This window comes from Nycticebus coucang, chromosome 9 (assembly GCF_027406575.1).
Source record: "Nycticebus coucang isolate mNycCou1 chromosome 9, mNycCou1.pri, whole genome shotgun sequence".
In the NCBI taxonomy this organism is placed as follows: Eukaryota; Metazoa; Chordata; class Mammalia; order Primates; family Lorisidae; genus Nycticebus; species Nycticebus coucang.
Window position 1 is genome coordinate 32,201,453 of NC_069788.1, and position 20,661 is coordinate 32,222,113.

The following is a 20,661-nucleotide window of genomic DNA, read 5'->3' on the forward strand; positions in this document are numbered from 1 at the left end:
TTATCTTAAAGATAATAAACAGACTCTGATGTCCATAATACGTTTTTTGGGTTTTTAACTTTACAATCTCTAAAATAAGAATAATAGCATTTGAGAATTTACTATGTGCCAATCTGAGTTAACCACTTCATTTACATTGTAACTATCCTCTTACTATCTGCATAAAGCAGACATTATTATTCACTCTTATAAATTAGAAAGCAATTATGTGCCCACAATAACAGGAATTTAGTAGTAGACCCCACATTTGAACCTAGAACATCTGATTCCAAAAAGTGGGCTCTTAATAGCACCAAACTTAACCTTAAAAAGACAAAGAGGGGAAAAAAAATTCTTTATACTTCATTTTTATCTGAAGGAAAACATTGATATAATGTTAAAACCATTTTAACTAGTCTACTAGACATTTTTCCATGTTAACTGACTTCAAGTCCTACCATTTAACTAATACCACTATTTGCATGAGTTCTCCCCCCAGAAACAACAGTTCATTTGACCCTAGATTTCATTAAAAATCTGAACACGCTGCTAATGTTACTTACCACTGTGTTTTCTATTTGTCTTCTAATATATTCACTTTAATTTCCCCCAATTCTAACCACATCTTCTAATCTGATGTCACCTATAGACACAGGATGTGCTTCCTACTTTATCAGTTCTTAGATCAGTGATCAATGCAAGCATCACAAGGGTAACTCTGAGACTGATTTCACTAACAATAACTCTGAGTAGCAGACACTGTAAGTGATGATTGAAAGATTACTAATAGAATCATTAATCAAATAAAGGTAGCTTTAGATTTGGAGGGGGCACAAGTCTAATGTCTATCTTTGTTAGTACTACAAGAATTGTTTCTTCAACATTCCTACTGGTTACATGGCTGTAGAGCACCATTCCATACACCACGAAAATTCCAGTCTCTACATGAATCAATTGGGGCCAGGTGCAAGGGTCACACCTGTAATCCCAATACTATGAGAAGCTGAGATGGGAGGATTGCCTGAGCTCAGGAGTTCGAGACCAGCCTGAGCAAGAGGGAGACTGCATCTCTACTAAAAGAAAAACAAATTAGTTGGCATTGTGACAGATGTGTATAGTCCTAGCTATTTAGGAAGCTGAGGCAAGAGGGTCACTTGAGCTCAGGAATGAAAATGCTACAAGCTAGGCTGACACCAAAGCACTATAGGCCAGGAGGGAGGGAAGGAGGAAGGAAAGGAAGGAGGAAGAAAAAGAAGAGGAAGGGAGGGAGAAAGAGAGAAAGGGAGGGGGGAAGAGAATGAGGGAGGGAGGGAAAAGAAAGAGTCATAGTCCCCATAATCTTAAAGCCAGACGTCTTAGAGCTAGAAGTGTGTAGATAGTCAAAGTTCTCTTCCCTGAACCCAACTCCTCACTATTACATAGGAAAATATGTAATAAGCTGGGGCAGGGGAATAGGGACTAAAGCCACCCAGCTCAGAAGGAAATTCCAAATTCCAGAATATATTTCACTAACCAAAACACTGGCTATTAATGAAATGTAGCTAAACTAAGCATATAAGTACTAAAATATTTTAAGCTCTTAAGAGTTAAAAAGGTACAAAGGAGAACTACAGTATAAACTATACCCTGAAAGTCAAGGGAAGAGCCTCCTCTCTGAGGTATATAGTCTAAATCACCATAGAACTGATACCAGAACAATTACAAAATGTATCCTAAAAAAAAAGTGTCCTAAAGAGACTACAGCTATTTTACCACCAAAATAAAATCATAAGGTTTTATTTTAAAGCCTCTTATTAGATCTTACAATTTATAATTCACTTTGTTTCATTTCACATTATGAATAACAATACTAAAAAAATTATATGTACATTAAGAGGAAGATTAGTAAATTCAACCATTACTGACAAGATACAGGAAAGTTAAATAGTGCCTGAGTATGTTGTTAATTCATCTTAAAATAGACCATTTTAGGTCTACTTCGAATTAAAAGAAAAAAATGTAAAAGTTTAGCTTAAAAAAGCAAAGAAAAAACACCTCCCCTTTTTGTTTACAATGTGATAACTAAAACACTAAACCTCCCAATAAGAAAAGCCGATTTAGATTTATCAAGACAAGCATTCTAATTTTATACAATTTGATCACAAACATTAATCACCGTAAATGTGGAGAGAAAACTATTTCTCACAGCCTTCTCACTCAAAACAAATTATTAATTGATCTCAAAACAGAAAATGTATCACAGTTGAAAACTGACTTTTACATTTTAAAAATGCTTAATGAGAACAAGTAGAGTCATTCTAAGTTAAAGTTGTCATTACTACCTTTTCTGATTTTTTTTCTTCTGTTTCACTACTGGATGTTCTTGTCCTAAGTTTCACAGAGCCTTCTTTAAAAATATCTCCAAATCCAACTCCTCGAATTTTCTTTGGCTGTGTAATTGATCCAGGTGCAGCTTCACTCCCATTCCCAGGAGAGGGTAAAGGTGAAGTAGGCCCAGTCAAAACAGTTTCTGAAATAATAATTTGTATATGAAGAATAACATATATAATCACGAAAATCTTATTACCTTCCATAATGTCTACACTCCATATGCCTCCAATGAAAAATGATAGAATAAAAATAACAAGTAAGTACTGAAATATCCAAAAGAGGAAAACTTATCTTTTCTGGTGTATAAAACAACACAATTTTAGGTATATTTAATTCATAAAGCATTAATTAATAAATTTAGGAAATCGACGACAGACAAATGGCTAACAAACACATGAAAAAATGTTCATCATCTCTATATATTAGAGAAATGCAAATCAAAACAACCCTGAGATATCATCTAACCCCAGTGAGAATGGCCCACATCACAAAATCTCAAAACTGCAGATGCTGGCGTGGATGTGGAGAGAAGGGAACACTTTTACACTGCTGGTGGGACTGCAAACTAGTACAACCTTTCTGGAAGGAAGTATGGAGAAACCTCAAAGCACTCAAGCTAGACCTCCCATTTGATCCTGCAATCCCATTACTGGGCATCTACCCAGAAGGAAAGAAATCCTTTTATCATAAGGACACTTGTACTAGACTGTTTATTGCAGCTCAATTTACAATCGCCAAAATGTGGAAACAGCCTAAATGCCCACCAACCCAGGAATGGATTAACAAGCTGTGGTATATGTATACCATGGAATACTATTCAGCCATTAAAAAAAACGGAGACTTTACATCCTTCGTATTAACCTGGATGGACGTGGAAGACATTATTCTTAGTAAAGCATCACAAGAATGGAGAAGCATGAATCCTATGTACTCAATTTTGATATGAGGACAATTAATGACAATTATGGTTATGGGGGGGGGACAGAAAGAGGGAAGGAGGGAGGTGGGTGGGGCCTTGGTGTGTGTCACACTTTATGGGGGCAAGACATGATTGCAAGAGGGACTTTACCTAACAATTGCAATCAGTGTAACCTGGCTTATTATACCCTCAATGAATCCCCAACAATAAAAAATAAATAAATAAAATAAATAAATAAATAAATAAATTTAGGAAATCATATCAAACAAGGTCCTTAAGAAGAGCTATCAAATGTATAGCTTTTGGCCACACATAATATAATGTAAGAATACAACTTTAAAGAGACAAAGTATAATCATTTTTAACAGATATGACTTAACCTGATCAAAGTTAGGGTGTGTATCTGAATATAAAAACTGAGAATATTGGGCGGTGCCTGTGGCTCAAAGGGGTAGGGTGCCGGCCCCATATGCCAGAGGTGGAGGGTTCAAACCTAGCCCAGACCAAAAACTGCAAAAAAAAAAAAAACCCTGAGAGTATTGTTTTCAGTACATTTTTCCGGGTAAATCAAGCACAGCTTTAATCAGACTCTCAAAGAGCCTTATACTCTAAGAAGCAAAGTTCCAAAGTAAATCATCCAAGAAAATTTCAGGAACATTTCAGACTGGAGAGAAAGGATAAGGAAAAATGTGGTATCAATACATCAAAGAAAGTCAATGCATTTAAGTACAGCAGAACATTAACAGGATTAATAAAAATAAGAGTTATCTGGGCAGCACCTGTGGCCCAAAGGAGTAGGGCGCGGGCCCCATATACTGGAGGTGGTGGGTTCAAACTCAGCCCCAGCCAAAAAAAAAACAAAAATGTAAAAAAAAAAAAAAAAAAAAAAAATAGGAGTTATCATTATATGAGGATAATTCTTTGAGAAGCACTTTGCTAAACACTGTACTTGAATTATCTAATTTTCATAGCCATTCTGTGGGCTTATTAACATTAAACAGTGTTATTCTTCATTTTATAAATAAGTAAACTTATGCAAGGATATGGTAAGAATTTTCCCAAGGATCTACAAGTAGTAAATAACAAAGCTAATATGAAGTCTGAATTCTAGATGATCCCACAAAACTGAAGTCCTTAAAAACTTCAATATAAGGCCTCAACCCACAAATGCCTTCAATCTAATGTGAGAATTTTGGAGGTGGTAAAAAAAGGTTAATTCCACATTCTCAGGCTACCTCATTGTTAAAACTGTACCCTATATAGTTTAATATATAGCTTTAATAACCAACTATCAGACAAAACAATATGTAGACACAGATAAATATATGAGGTATATACCAAAGAAGACTTTTAAAATACAATAATCTCTGGTATTAATAAAACACATATTGTTGGGGGCAAGACACAATTCTAAAAGGTACTTTACCTAACAAATGCAATCAGTGTGACCTGGTTTCTTGTACCCTCGATGAATCACAACAATAAAAATAAATAAATAAATAAAACACATATCGATGAAGACAGTTTTAGCAGGTGAGTCTGAGGTACAATTTTCCGTTACAGTATTTGCTTATAGCCATAAAACAAATTGTTTTTATTCAGTGGCTATAACGCTTATTGGTCACTAAAATATATATCACTAAAATAGGTGTAAAGATATTGAAAATATCTTGTACTAATGTATAAGCTAATTATTTCTGGCTCAGTGAACATTGTCAAATTACTACCACAATGGCTATTAAACCAATGGTTAGAAAGAGGCACAGTGTAGTGATAAAGCACATGAACTCGAGAGTCAAACCCTTTTGATTCATATCTTACCTCTTCCATTATATGTGCCTCGTCTCTTCAGTAAAATGGAATACTTCATAGGACTACTATCAGAGGACTACTATGAGGAGTAAATTAACTTATAAAGTGCTTAAAATAGTGCCTGACTCAGTGTTTATTACCTTTAAAGAGTTTAAAAGATGTATTATTAAGAACCATTCAAGTAAGAAAGAGCACTGATGACAAAGAAGGTGCAAAATATAAAAGGAGAAAAAAAATCTTAGCCACTAGAAAGAAGAAAGGGGGCAGAGGGGCAAGGGTATAAAGCAGGAAACGGGGAGAGTAGGGTAAGAGGTCTCATAATGAGACAAAAGAATAGCCTTACCTATATGGTATTTCTGACAGTTTAATACCTATATAATTTATACACTGTTTTATTCTTGAATTGCGAAGCTTGTAGAAAAAAATACCTCGATTTTGGGGCGGCGCCTGTGGCTCAGTGAGTAGGGCGCCGGCCCCATATGCCGAGGGTGGCGAGTTCAAACCCGGCCCCGGCCAAACTGCAACAACAACAAAAAAAATAGCCAGGCGTTGTGGCGGGCGCCTGTAGTCCCAGCTACTCGGGAGGCTGAGGCAAGAGAATCTCGTAAGCCCGAGAGTTAGAGGTTGCTGTGAGCCGTGTGATGCCACGGCACTCTACCAAGGGCAGTACAGTGAGACTCTGTCTCTACAAAAAAAAAAAAAAAAAAATACCTCGATTTTAGGAATAGCCCTATTGGTCATAAAACAGCAAGTCTTTCTGTTCAGCCTAATGCCCATCCTCCCTCCATCTTCATTAAATCTCTACAGCAAAAGCTACTTGATGGCTTGTATCTTGATACAAAGTAATTTAAAACAACCAAAAATCCAAAAATACAATCATTTGTTGGAAAAAAAACTACACTGTGAGCTGCACTGAGTACTAAATAATATAAAACAGAAACCTGATGAAAATACAAAGCAACAATCCAAGCTCACCGTCAAAAGATACCTTTGACCATAATTCAAAAGTTTTTAAGATGACCCTGTATTTCCTATGAAAAAAGTGTGTTAACCGGACTTAACATCAGTAAGTTAAGCCAATTTGTTTTATGGCTATAAGCAATGTAATTTTATTCAACTCAATGGTTAAATAATCTCAGGAGTTCCAACTTCTTCACACTTAAAATGGGAGTGTGAAGTATTCCATAATTCTTTTTTTTTTTTTTTGTAGAGACAGAGTCTCACTTTATGGCCCTCGGTAGAGTGCTATGGCATCACACAGCTCACAGCAACCTCCAACTGCTGGGCTTAAGGAATTCTCTTGCCTCAGCCTCCCGAGTAGCTGGGATTACAGGCGCCCACCACAACACCCAGCTATTTTTTGGTTGCAGTTCAGCTGGGGCCGGGTTTGAACCCACCACCCTCGGTATATGGGGCTGGCGCCTCACCAGCTGAGCCACAGGTGCCGCCCTATTCCATAATTCTTAAAAGTATCCTTAGAATATCTGGCTATAATAGTAACCCATTACATACTAACAGTAAAAGGTATCAAAACTTCAGAACAATTTTCCTTATAAAGCTGTTAACCAGGAGGAAAAGTTTCAGGTAAATATTAATGTGGGATTACACTGTACTCCCAGAACCTTGCACACTATGCTTAACGATAAGCACTGAATATATGTTGAACGAACAAATATATGAAGGCTGAATTAAATTAACAGTGGTATTTATATTAAGAATTTTCCTTTATTAGCTTTGACTTTTAAGATTCAGATGTCAATGCACTGACTCTAAGGAAAATGCTTGTGTACCAACATGTCACTGTTCTTAACTCTCAAGGGGTTGAAAGTACATGAAATCAGTTCTGCAGGCACAATTAAAAGAAAATTAGTGGTGGCGCCTGTGGTTCAGGGAGTAGGGCGCCGGTCCCATATGCTGGAGGTGGCAGGTTCAAACCCAGCCCTGGCCAAAAACCACACAAAAAAAAAAAAAAAGAAAAGAAAAGAAAATTAGGAGAAAAAGAACAGGCAAACAAATGGATTACAATAACAAGATCTAATGTTCATATCCCCATGTTAAACAACAAAGTAAAACAAACACCCAGAGGAATCAGCAACAAAACTCCAATGGAATTTTATTCACTCAATGGTTAAATAATCTCAGGAGTTCCAACTTCTTCACACTTAAAATAGGAGTGTTACTAACCCCCTTAAAACTTAAGAGGATTTCATCTGACAAAATGTTTGAAAAGCAGTCTATACCAATGTTGAAAAGCTCTGCTGTTTCATACAAAGCTTGTCAGAAAAGGCCTCACTAATAAGCTGATTTCTGAGAGAATCCTGAATCAGACAAGAAGCCATCAGAATTGTTCAAAGAAGAGCATCCCAGACTAAGGTTTACAGCAAATACAAAGGCTTATGAGATAGGAACTCTTCTGGTATCTTTAAGAAACAGTAAGGAGATCAACATGAACCAAGGGGAAAGTTAAGTAGGAGATGAGGTAAGAGAAGTAGAAAGAGGGATATAGAGATGCCACATCATACAGCAGTGATTTTCAACCAGTGTGCGGAGGTGTGCTGTGAGAGGATCTTAGGTGTGCCACGAAAATTTTAAAGATCATTTATTAAATTATTTTTGACAAAAGTTCAAAGTATAGTAAGTATTACCTTTTTACTTTTTTGATCAACATAATTTAAGTGTGCCACAGAAGTTTAACTAGAGGTGCAAGTGTACCATGAGATAAAAAAGGCGGAAAAACGCTGTTATAGTCATTTTAAATGACTTTGGCTTTTAAGTGAAATGCAGAAGTACTGGAGGGTGATCACTAACTAGCAACTATGTTAAGAACATTCAGTAGGGAGATAATGGCACATAGGCCATTGTAATTATATAGTACAAGATGATGATAATGTATGCCAAAGGCAATAAGGAAGGTGGTATAATAAAAATACATTTTCTCTAGTAGATGATAAAATCCGTCAACTAATCAAGTGTAGGGCGTGGTATTAAAAGGAAGAATAAAAGACAAAATCTAGAATTTTGGCCTAAGTAAAAGAAGGATGAAGATGCCCTTACCTCAGATGAGGAAAACTACGTAGAGCAGATATGGGAGCTGGAAAACAGGGAGAGGATCAATTTTGACCATCTTAATTTTAGGATGTCTATTAGACACCTAAATGAAGATTCTGAAATATGACTTATTTAAAAGAATGAAAAATACCAGTAAATACAGTCACGAGCTTTATAGAGTATGAAAAAAAATTAAAAACAAGTTTTTCTTTAGCAAATAAGTAGACTCTAAATACTAACGAAAAGTGTTTCTAAAGGAGAAGGGTTAAGTGTATCTGAGAAAATGAAAAAGGGCAGATTTCACTATAAAAATTAAAACATAACACTTTCCTACGCAGGCAATGCATTCTCTGAGATTGATATTAAAAGAAATTTATCTTAAGAGTTTTTTAAAGAAACACTAAGTAACAGAATAGATTATGAATTTGTTTTCTTAAAACTTTTATTCTACAATTATTTGATAAAAACTGAAGATATAAAAACAAATTACCTATGAAGACTTAAATTATATTGTCCATCTATTATTTACATTCAGAATTATCACCTTAGCAGTAATAGCTAGAATTTAATTTGTCAAACCAAGAGCATCATCTAATTTATTTCAGAAGAAGGGAAAGAGAGGAAAGAAGGGGCTAAGGAGGAAGAGAAGAATCTATTAAATTTAAAAGAGTGTTGAGGAAAAGTTATGTAAAATAAAATACTCAAATATGTTAGATATGACATATTATGGACAGAGGTTGTTATGCTTCATTAAGACATGGGAATAGGAGACATCACAACTCTTTAATCATAAGATTAAACACACATTAAAAACTTAAAGAATTATGTACTTTTATCACTAAAATTTTTAGTAGTCACATATTATAAAACACTATGGCATTCACATCAATATGCAGAAACTTTCTGCCTAAAAATTAGAGTTAGGGAAGAAAAAAAGGAATTACAGTGTACTTCAACCACTGACTTTCCATTTCCACCTCATCATCACAAATCTCCACATTTAGAATGCACTGTTATTGTAAAAGGGTTAGGCAAAGGAGGACGCACATTTCTAACAGACACAATTCTGCAAGATAAATTCAAATAGGGCTGAGGAGCAAAAGAAATGTTTTAAGTATTTATAATCATAGAAGTAAAGAACTAAATCAAAATTTAAATTAGATCTCTTGTGCTGTCCTGTTTCCCCGAAAATAAGATCGTCTTATTTTAAGGTGTGCTCCCAAAGATGCGCTAGGTCTTATTTTCAGGGGATATCTTATCTTTCCTGTAAGTAGGTCTTATTTTCGGAGGATGTCTTATTTTCGGGGAAACAGGGTAGTAGCTTCACATGGACTTAAAATTTTGTAGACATTTTAAGGGCTTAAAAAGTTCAACTTATCCCTGTATTTACCACTTACAAATTCAGTCTTTTTTCAAAAAAAAAAAAATCCTAAATCCCACAGCCATTCTTTTTTTTGGCCCGGGCTGGGTTTGAACCCGCCCAATCCAGCATATGGGGCCAGTGCCCTACTCCTTTGAGCCACAAATATCACAAAATAGTCAAATGACATTTGGCTACACAGAATAAATAAAATCTATTATGTGATGGCAAAACAACAAAAGTAACTCTTTTTAATTTCTAAAGTTTATGAAGCATTAGATAGGCCATCTGCAAACTCAGCAGACCAAAAATATATATAAATGTATCTTTAGTAGGAAAAAAATCAGGTAATACAAGTAATATATTATAATAAGGATACTATATACTAGCTTAGATTTGAATCAGTCATCAAAGGAGGAAAAATATGAAATTATTTAACTAGATATTTAGCTCACTTTATGTCTCCATGATATCTGCTTTTATACAGATTAAATGAAGCTGACTGAAAAGTTCAAACATAAGAACAATGTTTTTAAAAACATAAAATAAGCACCACATCATATGTAAACTTTATTTAAATCTATTCAGATTTTTAAAAATATTCTACCTGAATCCTCCTGGGCTTCTTGAGTTTCACCATCATCTGTTACCTCTAACTCTTTCACAAAATTTGAAGGAAACAATCCCAACTTGTTGTTCAGGATTCCACTCCACCAGCCTTCTTCCACCTGAAAGAGTTCACAAATCAGATATCATAAAAATTTCTTTTCATGTAAAATCTTCACCCTATGGGAAAATTAAGCTTCAGAATTGAATGAGCACAGCACAAAGTTAGCAATGTAAAACATTCTCTTTAAAACTTAAGAAAACAAGATAAGGAAAATATATATAAAGTAGATTAAATCTGAGTGGATTAATCATATATGGAATTAAACATTATCCATAGCACTTTGCCACATTTACAAAGAGAATTTGTAATCAAACACCATCTATAAAGTAAATACTTTTCATGAAAATAGCAGATAACCAAGCTGTTCTTTGAACAGCAAGAAATATTGTTCTGTTTTGGAATGTCACTCAGAGCCTAGGTTTGTAAACATGACATATATTTAGAAATATTTGATTTGAAAAAGTTTGATGACTATAAGTATATAACTTCCTAAATGGCACAGAAAAATCATTAAACCTCTTACTTCAATAGTTATTATTAACCAAAATGTGAAAAAGAATTTCTTACTTTTAAAAATCTAAATATGAGGTTCTACCAAACATCACCTTCCAAACAGAAATATCCTCATGAATCAAACTCTTCAGAAAAAGATTTGTACTCACTAATCACAAAGTTACTCAAATTCCATGAAATTATTTAATAAAATATTCCATAATTGTTTGAAAATGTATAGCTTCTGCTAAAGATGCTAAGGGATTTTAATGGAAAAAACAACTTTATAAACTATTCACTATCAAAATTTACTTAGCAGAAATTTACTTAGCAGCAGTACATGCAATATCATAGCTAGAACAAAGGATTTTTTTCCATTTAAAATATTTTTTAATGTTTTCCATTTTATCAGAATTGTAAAACAAACTTTTATTAATTATAAGATATATAAGCTATGGTGTTAACTACCAGGGAAAGGTTCAAACTTGCATTTGTGAAATCTAGTTCTTGAAAAATCTCAAGAAAACATGCAAACAGCAGATGGTAATACAATATAAGAAGCATTCTAACAAAAGTATGACTTAAATGCTGTATAAGTACAAAGGGCCTAAAAGAATCAAAAAATACTCCCCTAAAAATAAATGACCAAAGCAAAAAAAGAAGAAAAGCCACTTGATATTAAAAGCTGAATAATAGTTTTCCAGTAAAAAGTACGTAAAATACAGTAACTTAAAAAGAAATTATTTCGGGGCGGCGCCTGTGGCTCAGTGATTAGGGCGCCAGCCCCATATGCTGAGGGTGGTGAGTTCAAACCCAGCCCTGGCCAAACTGCAACAACAAAAAAAAAATAGCCGGGCGTTGTGGCAGGCGCCTGTAGTCCCAGCTGCTCAGGAGGCTGAGGAAGAGAATCACATAAACCCAAGAGCTGGAGGTTGCTGTGAGCCATGTGACGCCACAGCACTCTACGGAGGGCAGTAAAGTGAGACTCTGCTCTACAAAAAAAAAAAATAAAATAAAAAAAGAAATTATTTCGGCCAAATACAGCAGCTCATGCCTGTAATCCTAGCACTCTGAAAGGAGTAGGAGGAGGTTCACATTAGCACAGGAGTTTGAGATGAGCCTGAGCAAGAGCAAGACCCAGTTTCTCCTAAAAATAGACAAATTAGCTGGGTGTTGCGGCAGGTACCTGTAGTTCTAGCTATTCAAGAGGCTGAGGCAGGAGACCACTTAAACCCAGGAATTTGAGGTTGTTGTGAGCTATGCTGACACCACGGCACTTTAGCCTGTAGCAACAGAGACACTACCTCAAAAAATAATCTAATTAATTGATCGACTGATTGCTTTAAGGCCAAGAACAGTGACTCATGCCTGCAATTCTAGCACTTTGGGAGGCAGAAACAGAACAATTACTTGAAGCCAGGAGTAAAGACCAGCATGGGAAATATAGTTAAGAATCTATCTCTACAAAAAAATAAAACAAATTAGCTGCACATAGTGGTGAGCCACCCCTAGCTACAGGAGGCAGAGACAAGAGGACTGTTTGAGCCCAGGCAAAGTTGTCGTAAGCTGTGATCACACCACTGCACTCCAGACTGGGCCTCAAAGCAACACACAGCCTTCTAGATCGCTAAGTGTGAATACAACTAAATTCAAACTACAAAGGAAATAATAAATATGTAAAGTTTGGATTCAGTCAAAAGGCCATACATGTATGTTGCCCCAAGATTCCAAGTTCCCCACCCCTACAAAGTGGCTAGAATACAAGCTCTTTGAGGGAGGAAGGAAAGGCAGTAAGCATGAAGAGTTCAAAATTTTAGCACACCTGAGGCACCAAAGTGATTCAAACCAGGTGTGTGATGGGGCTATGCTGACCAAACTGGAGCAGACACAACAAAGGGAGTTAAATATCAGCGAACTATAATCTATACCTAGAACCCCAACTGGCAGCAAGTGAGTAGTTAGGGTTATTTAAGGAATTCTTAGGAGGCAAAGAAGTACAGTGGTAAAAACTCCAAGAACAGAATGCATAAATTCATATTCATGCTCACCCAGGTGTCAGGCATATGAACTCAGGCAAAGATGGATGTAACAAGATCTCCCATCCCACAGATGTAATCCTGACATTCCTCCCAATAAGAAGTAGTGGTCTTTGTCCTGTACCCCTCTAATCTTAGTGCTTGTAACTCACTTGTAAGCAAAAGAATGTAATGGAAGTGACCATATTATTCCCAAAGCTAGACTTTAAAAGGCAATGAAGCAAACGCCATGTATAGTGAAATGCTCACACTTCAGAACTGTAAACTGCCAATAATTGTGACTACCCTGAGATCCCACAAAGGTACATAATGGCTCTCCAATTGGCACCTGTAGTCTTCAAAGTTTCTAAGCACTAGACATGTGAGTTAAAGAGAATTCCTATGATTCCACCAGTCCCCAACTTTGAATCTTTCCAGCTAAGGTCCCCAGGCATCATGGAACACAGACAAGTTAAACCCACTGTGTCCTATCTGAATTCTCGACCCACATAACTTATAAGTAACAGTTGCTCTTTGCCACTAAGTTTGGAATGGCTTGGTTTGTAGCAGTAGTAACTAGGGCAGCCAATAACCTTCTGTGATTCAATCTCATGAAGAGATTGAATCTCAAACGAGGATAAAAATGCCTATCTTGTTAGGCTATTTATAACTTTAAAGGAAATAATAAATGCAAAACACTTAGCACAATACTTCAGACATAATACAGGCTCAAAAAATGTTAATTATTATATTACTACCAGGTGTAAATAAAAATAGAATTGCCTTTTGTGGAAACACATTGGATGTTTACTCAAACAAAATTAGTGATAAATTACATTACAAGGTGTTATGACACTAAATCAATCCTTGTTACTATATGTGACACATGACAACATACTTTGAAAACGGTGTCAACTGCCAAATAAAAACTTTACTACCTGTTTAATGATAAAAGCAGAGATGTGGAAAAGTTATTTTTTACATATTTTAAAATCTCATTGTAAGATACTAAAATATAGGAAAGTATTTTTTATTAATTTTAAATGTGAAAATCCAAACAAGGGAACTGTTTTTATTAAAAAGATTTTGTTTCATATTCTTTTACTATATAAAAGGTAAAACTACTTCTATTTCACTGTTCTGTACCTACAATGAATTCAGAATCAAAGAAAAGGTTCGTTTATCTTCTTAGCTACTTAGATTATATAATTTTAGCTTTAAAAAGTTATTTCTATTCCTAAAGGCAGCACACACAAGATATAAATATTAGGTACGTAGCGAGTATGAAATTTAGTAGTTAAAAAACTTAAAGCTGTTGTAATTTTAAATTATTTTGAGCCATGAGAGGAATGTGGCTATACAGCTAGTCACAGTGTGAAACTGCAACTTCTGCTTTTCTCATTACAAATTAAATCTCTTCCTCATTTTTCGCCTGTTAATGATTAACAAAAGCTAAATAGAACCAGAAGGAAGACCCCTGGAGACCATTACCTATCTTTATAGAATGTTACGGCAATCTTCCTTGGACTACAGCAAACTCTAATCAATCAAAGCGCTATAACATATGTACTGGAGCAACATAAAAAATGTTGCAGCCTCTTAAGCTTCACTGTTCTCTGATTATATAAATGTAACCCTAATTCTCCCACTTTGGAATGCTAACCCAAACCCATTTTTTTGGATTCTGTGTGACTATCCTCAAGGTTTGCGTGCAAATGAACTCTATTGTCTATTTTTTTGTATTTCATTATTTAAAGTTGACACAAGGATAAGTAAAGAAAATCTATAAAAGTTTTATTAAAAAACAAAGTAACAAAAAAACGCAAAGTAACAAAAGTTCTCACAAAAAATTCAATATTCTTAAAAAGCATTTTTCTAAAACCCAGAGCATCAATTACAATTGGAGCTTTTATTTCTAACACATCTAACTTTACCTCTTCGTTAATATCAATAATATCTCCCACTTTCAGCTCCAGTTCATCTTCATTTAGTGGCATGTACTCAAAAAGAACTTTACACTGGCGCTTCTTGGTCTCTAAAAACAATAAAAAATTAGGTTAAGAAAGATTATTTTAAAAAGCATCTTAGTTTATAGAACTTAAGGGAACAAATAAAAACAGAACATACGAACATTCTAAACAGCTAACCACAATTAAGTCTGGTTGATTTCTGACCTTCCCTTCACACTATAAGGTATTCACCCACAAACAAATTTAATACAAATATGGTATAAGGCTTCAGGCAATGGAATATATTAATGTATCTGATCCCACCAATTAAAAAAAAGCAAAGTATCCACTGCCAATTTGAGATTAGAAAAATATATAAAGAAAAACACTTTGGGCACAAAAAATTTACCACAGACAGATCCTCCAGGTTACTGATTTTTAGACTAGTTCCTAACCAAAGTCTGGAAATACTATCTTTTAAGGGTGCCCTACAGAGGCAAAATGTATATATTTAAATGTAACTTCTTGAATGATTCTTATTTTCACACAAAAATCAAACTCATAGGCTCGGTGCCCGTAGCTCACTGAGTAGGGTGCCAGCCACATACACCAAAGGCTGATGGGTTGGAGCCCAGTCTTGGCCTGCTAAAGGACAATAACAACTGCAACCAAAAAATAGCTGGGCATTGTGGCGGGCACCTGTAGTCCCAGCTACTCAGGAGGCTGAGGCAAGAGAATCACTCAAGCCCAAGAGTTTGAGGTGGCTGTGAGCTGTGACGTCACAGCACTCCACCAAGAGTGATACAGTGAGACTCTGTCTCAGGAAAAAAAAAAAAAATCAAACTCATATAGGTAAACATAAAAATAATTCCACTTTAGTTTTTCAAAAAGCTTTATTTACTCAGAAATGATGATTTATAACCATCTAGGCTTGCATTCTCAACTTTTTACAAGCTCTAAGAATTAACTGACTCACGCCCATCTTTAAAAGTGAATCATGAAATAGCTGTGGATGGAAAACCAACTATAGCTGATTAAAGGATTACTTCTTGCTCCTCAGATTCACAGCAAAAGTATCACCTGGTAGCTTGTTAGAAACACAGTTGTCTCAGGGTCTACCCTAGACCTACTTGCTATGGACTGAAAAACAAATCCCCTCAAAATTCATGTATTAAAACAATCACCAACCCTCAATGAATCCCCAACAATAAAAAATAAATAAATAATAATTTAAAAAAAAAACATCACCAATGTGTATTTCACCATAGGGACTTTGGGGAGATAAGTAAGGTCAAAGGAGGTCATAATAGTAGAGCCCTAATCAGAAAGGTCTAGTATCCTTATAAAAGAAGAAAAGTCAGAACTACTATCATAAAAGAAGAGGCCATCAGCCCACCACTGCCCTCCCAAACCCTCCAGCAAAAAGGACAGAATATGTGAGGAAGAGTTCTCATGACTTAATCACTTCCCAAAAAGGATTTACCTCCTAATACTACCCTGTTTCCCCGAAAATAAGACAGTGTCTTATTTTAAGGTGTGCTCCCAAAGAAGCACTAGGTCTTATTTTCAGGGGACGTCTTATCTTCCCTGTAAGTAGGTCTTATTTTCGGAGGATGTCTTATTTTTGGGAGAACAGGGTACCACAGTGGGGATTAAGTTTCAACATGAATTTTGGAAAGAACCATCATTAAAACCACGGCAGTAGCCATTAAATAATTTTTAATGAATTAATAAATAAATGTGTAGGACTAACTATATGATAGCATCAGTGCCAAACAATATCATCCCAAGAATGTCTATCCTCCATCAAGAACTTACCACCAACAATCCTAACAAGATTTGTCTTAATCATTTAAATACACAGTTAAAGAACTAATAGAACTTGAAAAAGAAACACGCACATTAAGCAATTAAGAAAACTTAAATACATAATGAAGTAGTAAAATATTTAGTACAATCTATAAATATTCCAAAACTTTTTAGAAAGGACAGGTTTGAACTGCAGCAGGTGTAGAAGGCTCAAAGAAGAAATGATAACAGAATTATGCAATGAAAGCTGAATAAGATACAAGAAGGCAGGATAACGTGGCAGATATTCTACATCAAGAAAACAGTTGAACCAGCAAAAAAGGATTTGGTGTAATACAAGGGTACTAAGGAGACATACCAGGAAAGGAGAATCCTAAGAAGTAATCTAGACAGACAAATTTCACTACATCTAATCATGATCATAAACACCTCCAAATAAACTTTTGATAAAGAAAGACATCATGCAAGGCAGAAGTATTATACTGAATTGAAAGTCAGAAGAATCGGGTTCAAGTACAGTTCTTATTATTTCACCTAACTGCTTTAGGAATCAACTTCCTGAGTGATAAAATAAAAAAGGTGAACCAAATGTAGATAATCACTATATTTACTTTAGCTCTGACATTCTGTGGATCTAGTAACTTGTTTATTGAAACAAAATAAATAAAACTAAACTCCTAAAACCAAACAAAAAAAATTACATGCAACATACAGCCTGGAGGTGTAAAACAGACATGACAATCAAGTAGATAGAAAAATTAAGATTATCCAAATAAGAACAAGTTGTATCTCTAAGTCTTTTATCCTTCTTAAAGGAATAATTTGTGTCTGTCTCATGTTTAAAAATACAATCAAAGTAAATATTGACCATAATTTTTTATCTAACCTATAGTTCATAGTAAACTTTTCAAATATCATTTCCTCAGGTCTTAAATTTTTAAGCTAATAATGTAAAGGATAATAGTTTCATGCATACTGCAGGAAAACTTCTCATCTCTTTTATTATACATAATCCCTACATACTTTTGCAGGCTGTTGCCATGACCTTGAGAAAATATGTTCACTTATGTGTTCTTTGTAGTTAGAGCTTCCTAGACAAGGAGAAAATGATCCAGGCGCCTGTGGAGCCTGTTCGCATCGACTGACCAGAGTCCGCGAATTCTCCGCTCCGATCCCATCCGACCTTCCCCCATCCCAGCTTTCTATTGTTTGAAAACTCTAAGAATAATGTCCCTGCATCAGTTTTTACTAGAGCCAATCACCTGTCATGCCTGGAACAGGGATCATACCCAAATTGCCCTTAGCCCCAATAATCACGAAGTGCACATCTATAAGAAAAACGGGAGCCAGTGGATAAAAGCTCATGAACTCAAGGAGCACAACGGACACATCACAGGTATTGACTGGGCTCCCAAAAGCGACCGCATCGTCACTTGTGGGGCAGACCGCAATGCCTATGTCTGGAGTCAGAAAGATGGTGTCTGGAAGCCAACCCTGGTGATCCTGAGAATTAATCGCACAGCCACTTTTGTGAAGTGGTCCCCCTTAGAGAACAAATTTGCTGTGGGAAGTGGAGCACGACTCATTTCTGTTTGTTACCGAGTCTGAAAATGACTGGTGGGTAAGCAAACACATTAAAAAGCCGATTCGCTCTACAGTCCTCAGCTTGGATTGGCATCTCAACAATGTTTTGCTGGCAGCAGGATCATGTGACTTCAAATGCAGAGTGTTTTCTGCCTATATTAAAGAAGTGGATGAAAAGCCAGCCAGTACACCCTGGGGCAGCAAGATGCCTTTTGGTCAGCTGATGTCAGAGTTTGGGGGCAGTGGCACAGGTGGCTGGGTCCATGGGGTCAGCTTCTCCGCCAGTGGGAGCTGCCTGGCCTGGGTCAGTCATGACAGCACCGTGTCTGTTGCTGATGCTTCAAAAAGTGTACAGGTCTCAACTCTGAAAACAGAGTTCCTACCACTCCTGAGTGTGTCATTTGTCTCGGAGAATAGCGTTGTGGCTATTGGTCATGACTGCTGCCCAATGCTCTTTAACTACGATGACCGTGGCTGCTTGACCTTTGTGTCCAAGTTAGACATTCCAAAACAGAGCATCCAGCGCAACATGTCTGCTATGGAACGTTTCCGCAACATGGACAAGAGGGCCACGACCGAGGACCACAATACAGCCCTGGAGACACTGCACCAGAATAGCATCACTCAAGTATCTATTTATGAGGTGGACAAGCAAGATTGTCGCAAATTTTGCACTACTAGCATTGATGGAGCCATGACAATTTGGGATTTCAAGACCTTAGAATCTTCTATCCAGGGCCTCCAGATAATGTGAAGCTGAGTGAGCCTCTGCCATCCAGCACGACAAACAGTCGCTGACCGCAGCTTTGCCATTGGATGGAGAGGAAAGCTAGCCCCAAGGAAACATATCGTGCAAATATTGTGTGGTTTTGTTTGAGTATAAAATTGGTGAAAGTAAAAAAAAAAAAAAAAAAAAAAATCAGAAAATCACCACACAAAAACTCCAATTAAAAACCAGCCATTTAAAAACCTTGAATGATTTTCAAAAACTTTTAGGCGATATTAATTGGATTAGACCTTATCTCAAACTTACCATCGGAGACTTCAAGCCCCTGTTCGACATCCTTAAAGGTGATCCTAACCCCTCCTTCCCCCCACTCCTTAACCCCTGCAGCAATAACAGCCCTAAAAACTGTTGAGGTGGCCATCCAGAACCAAGGAGTCACTTTTATCTCTTATGACAAACCCTTCTCATTCATTATCTGTGCCACACCTCACACCCCTACTGGAGTATTTTGGCAACATGGTCCTCTCTTATGGACCCACCTTCCTGCTCCCCCTTCCAAGATTCTCGTCCCTTATGCTACCTTAGTTGCCAACCTTGTCCGTTTAGGACGCGAACAAAGTCGTCAGTTCTTTGGCAAGGATCCTGACAGGTTAATAGTACCCTATACAAAAGACCAGCTAAACTGGCTCTTACAAACCACAGATGAGTGGCCAATTACCTGTTTATCTTTTTCCGGTGCGATTGACAATCATTACCCTGCTGACAAATTACTCCAATTCAGCAAAATTCACCCTTTTATTTTTCCAAGAATAACTTCCCCTCAACCACTTCCTGAGGCATGCCTTGTATTTACCGATGGCTCCTCTAATGGTCTTGCTGCCTACACCATAGACGGACAAACCACCACTGTCCAATCTCCTTTTAAATCAGCACAACTTGTAGAACTTTATGCAGTAATTCAAGTTTTCTTAACCTTAACTAATCATCCTTTTAATCTATATACTGATAGCGCTTACATTGCTCATTCAGTTCCTCTCCTTGAGACAATTCCCTATATTAAAAACTCCACCAACGCCACCCCCCCTTTTATCCACTCCAAAAATTAATCAACTCCAGAAATTACCCCTTTTATCTTGAACACCTTCGCGCCCATTCTGATCTGCCCGGTCCTCTCGCCAAAGGAAATGCTTGTGCTGATGCGGCCACACGCCTCACCTTCCCTATTTCTGTAGACCCTATTGCAGAAGCCCAGCGATGCCATGCCCTACACATCATTTAAACGCCCAAACCCTACGGCTAGCTTTTAAAATTACCCAGGAACAAGCACGACAAATGGTTAAACAATGCCCAGCCTGTGTCACCCTACTACCCTCCCCTCATATAGGTGTTAATCCCAGAGGTCTAATTCCTAATGATATATGGCAAATGGATATTACACACATCCCTGAATTTGGCAATCTCAAGTACTTGCATGTAACTATAGACACCTTCAGTGGATTTATATTTGCTACCCTCCATAATGGAGAAGCCTCCAAAAACGTTATCGCCCATGTCCTTAATTGTCTCTCAGTCATGGGCAGACCTAGAATCATCAAAACTGACAACGGCCCCGGATACACTGGAAAAAACTTTCAGGAGTTTTGCCACCAAATGCAGATTAAACATATTACTGGCACACCTTATAATTCTCAGGGACAGGGCATCGTTGAACGTGCTCATCAAACTCTTAAAAATACCTTTCACAAATTAAAAAAGGGAGAATTATACCCCACGAAAGGATCCCCAAGAAACATTCTTCATCATGCCCTATTTGTCCTTAATTTTTTTTTTTTTTTTTTGTAGAGACAGAGTCTCACTGTACCGCCCTCGGGTAGAGTGCCGTGGCGTCACATGGCTCACAGCAACCTCTAACTCTTGGGCTTACGTG

The 20,661-nt window shown here is 36.6% G+C and overlaps 1 protein-coding gene and 1 pseudogene across 3 annotated transcripts in view; one reads left to right on the forward strand and one right to left on the reverse strand.

The window, feature by feature from the left end:
• CD2AP (CD2 associated protein) overlaps positions 1-20,661 on the reverse strand; it is a 126,487-nt gene that overhangs the window by 54,539 nt on the left and 51,287 nt on the right. For both annotated transcript variants that reach the window (XM_053602712.1, XM_053602713.1), the window contains 3 exons: positions 14,600-14,700; positions 10,096-10,216; positions 2,301-2,488 (listed from right to left, as the gene is read on the reverse strand). In XM_053602712.1, coding sequence (XP_053458687.1) covers positions 2,301-2,488; positions 10,096-10,216; positions 14,600-14,700 — 410 coding nt within the window. The remainder of the gene's footprint in view (positions 1-2,300; positions 2,489-10,095; positions 10,217-14,599; positions 14,701-20,661) is intronic.
• Positions 17,531-18,897, forward strand: LOC128594164 (actin-related protein 2/3 complex subunit 1A-like; annotated as a pseudogene). The gene has a single exon (XR_008382504.1). The product of XR_008382504.1 is annotated as an actin-related protein 2/3 complex subunit 1A-like (transcript).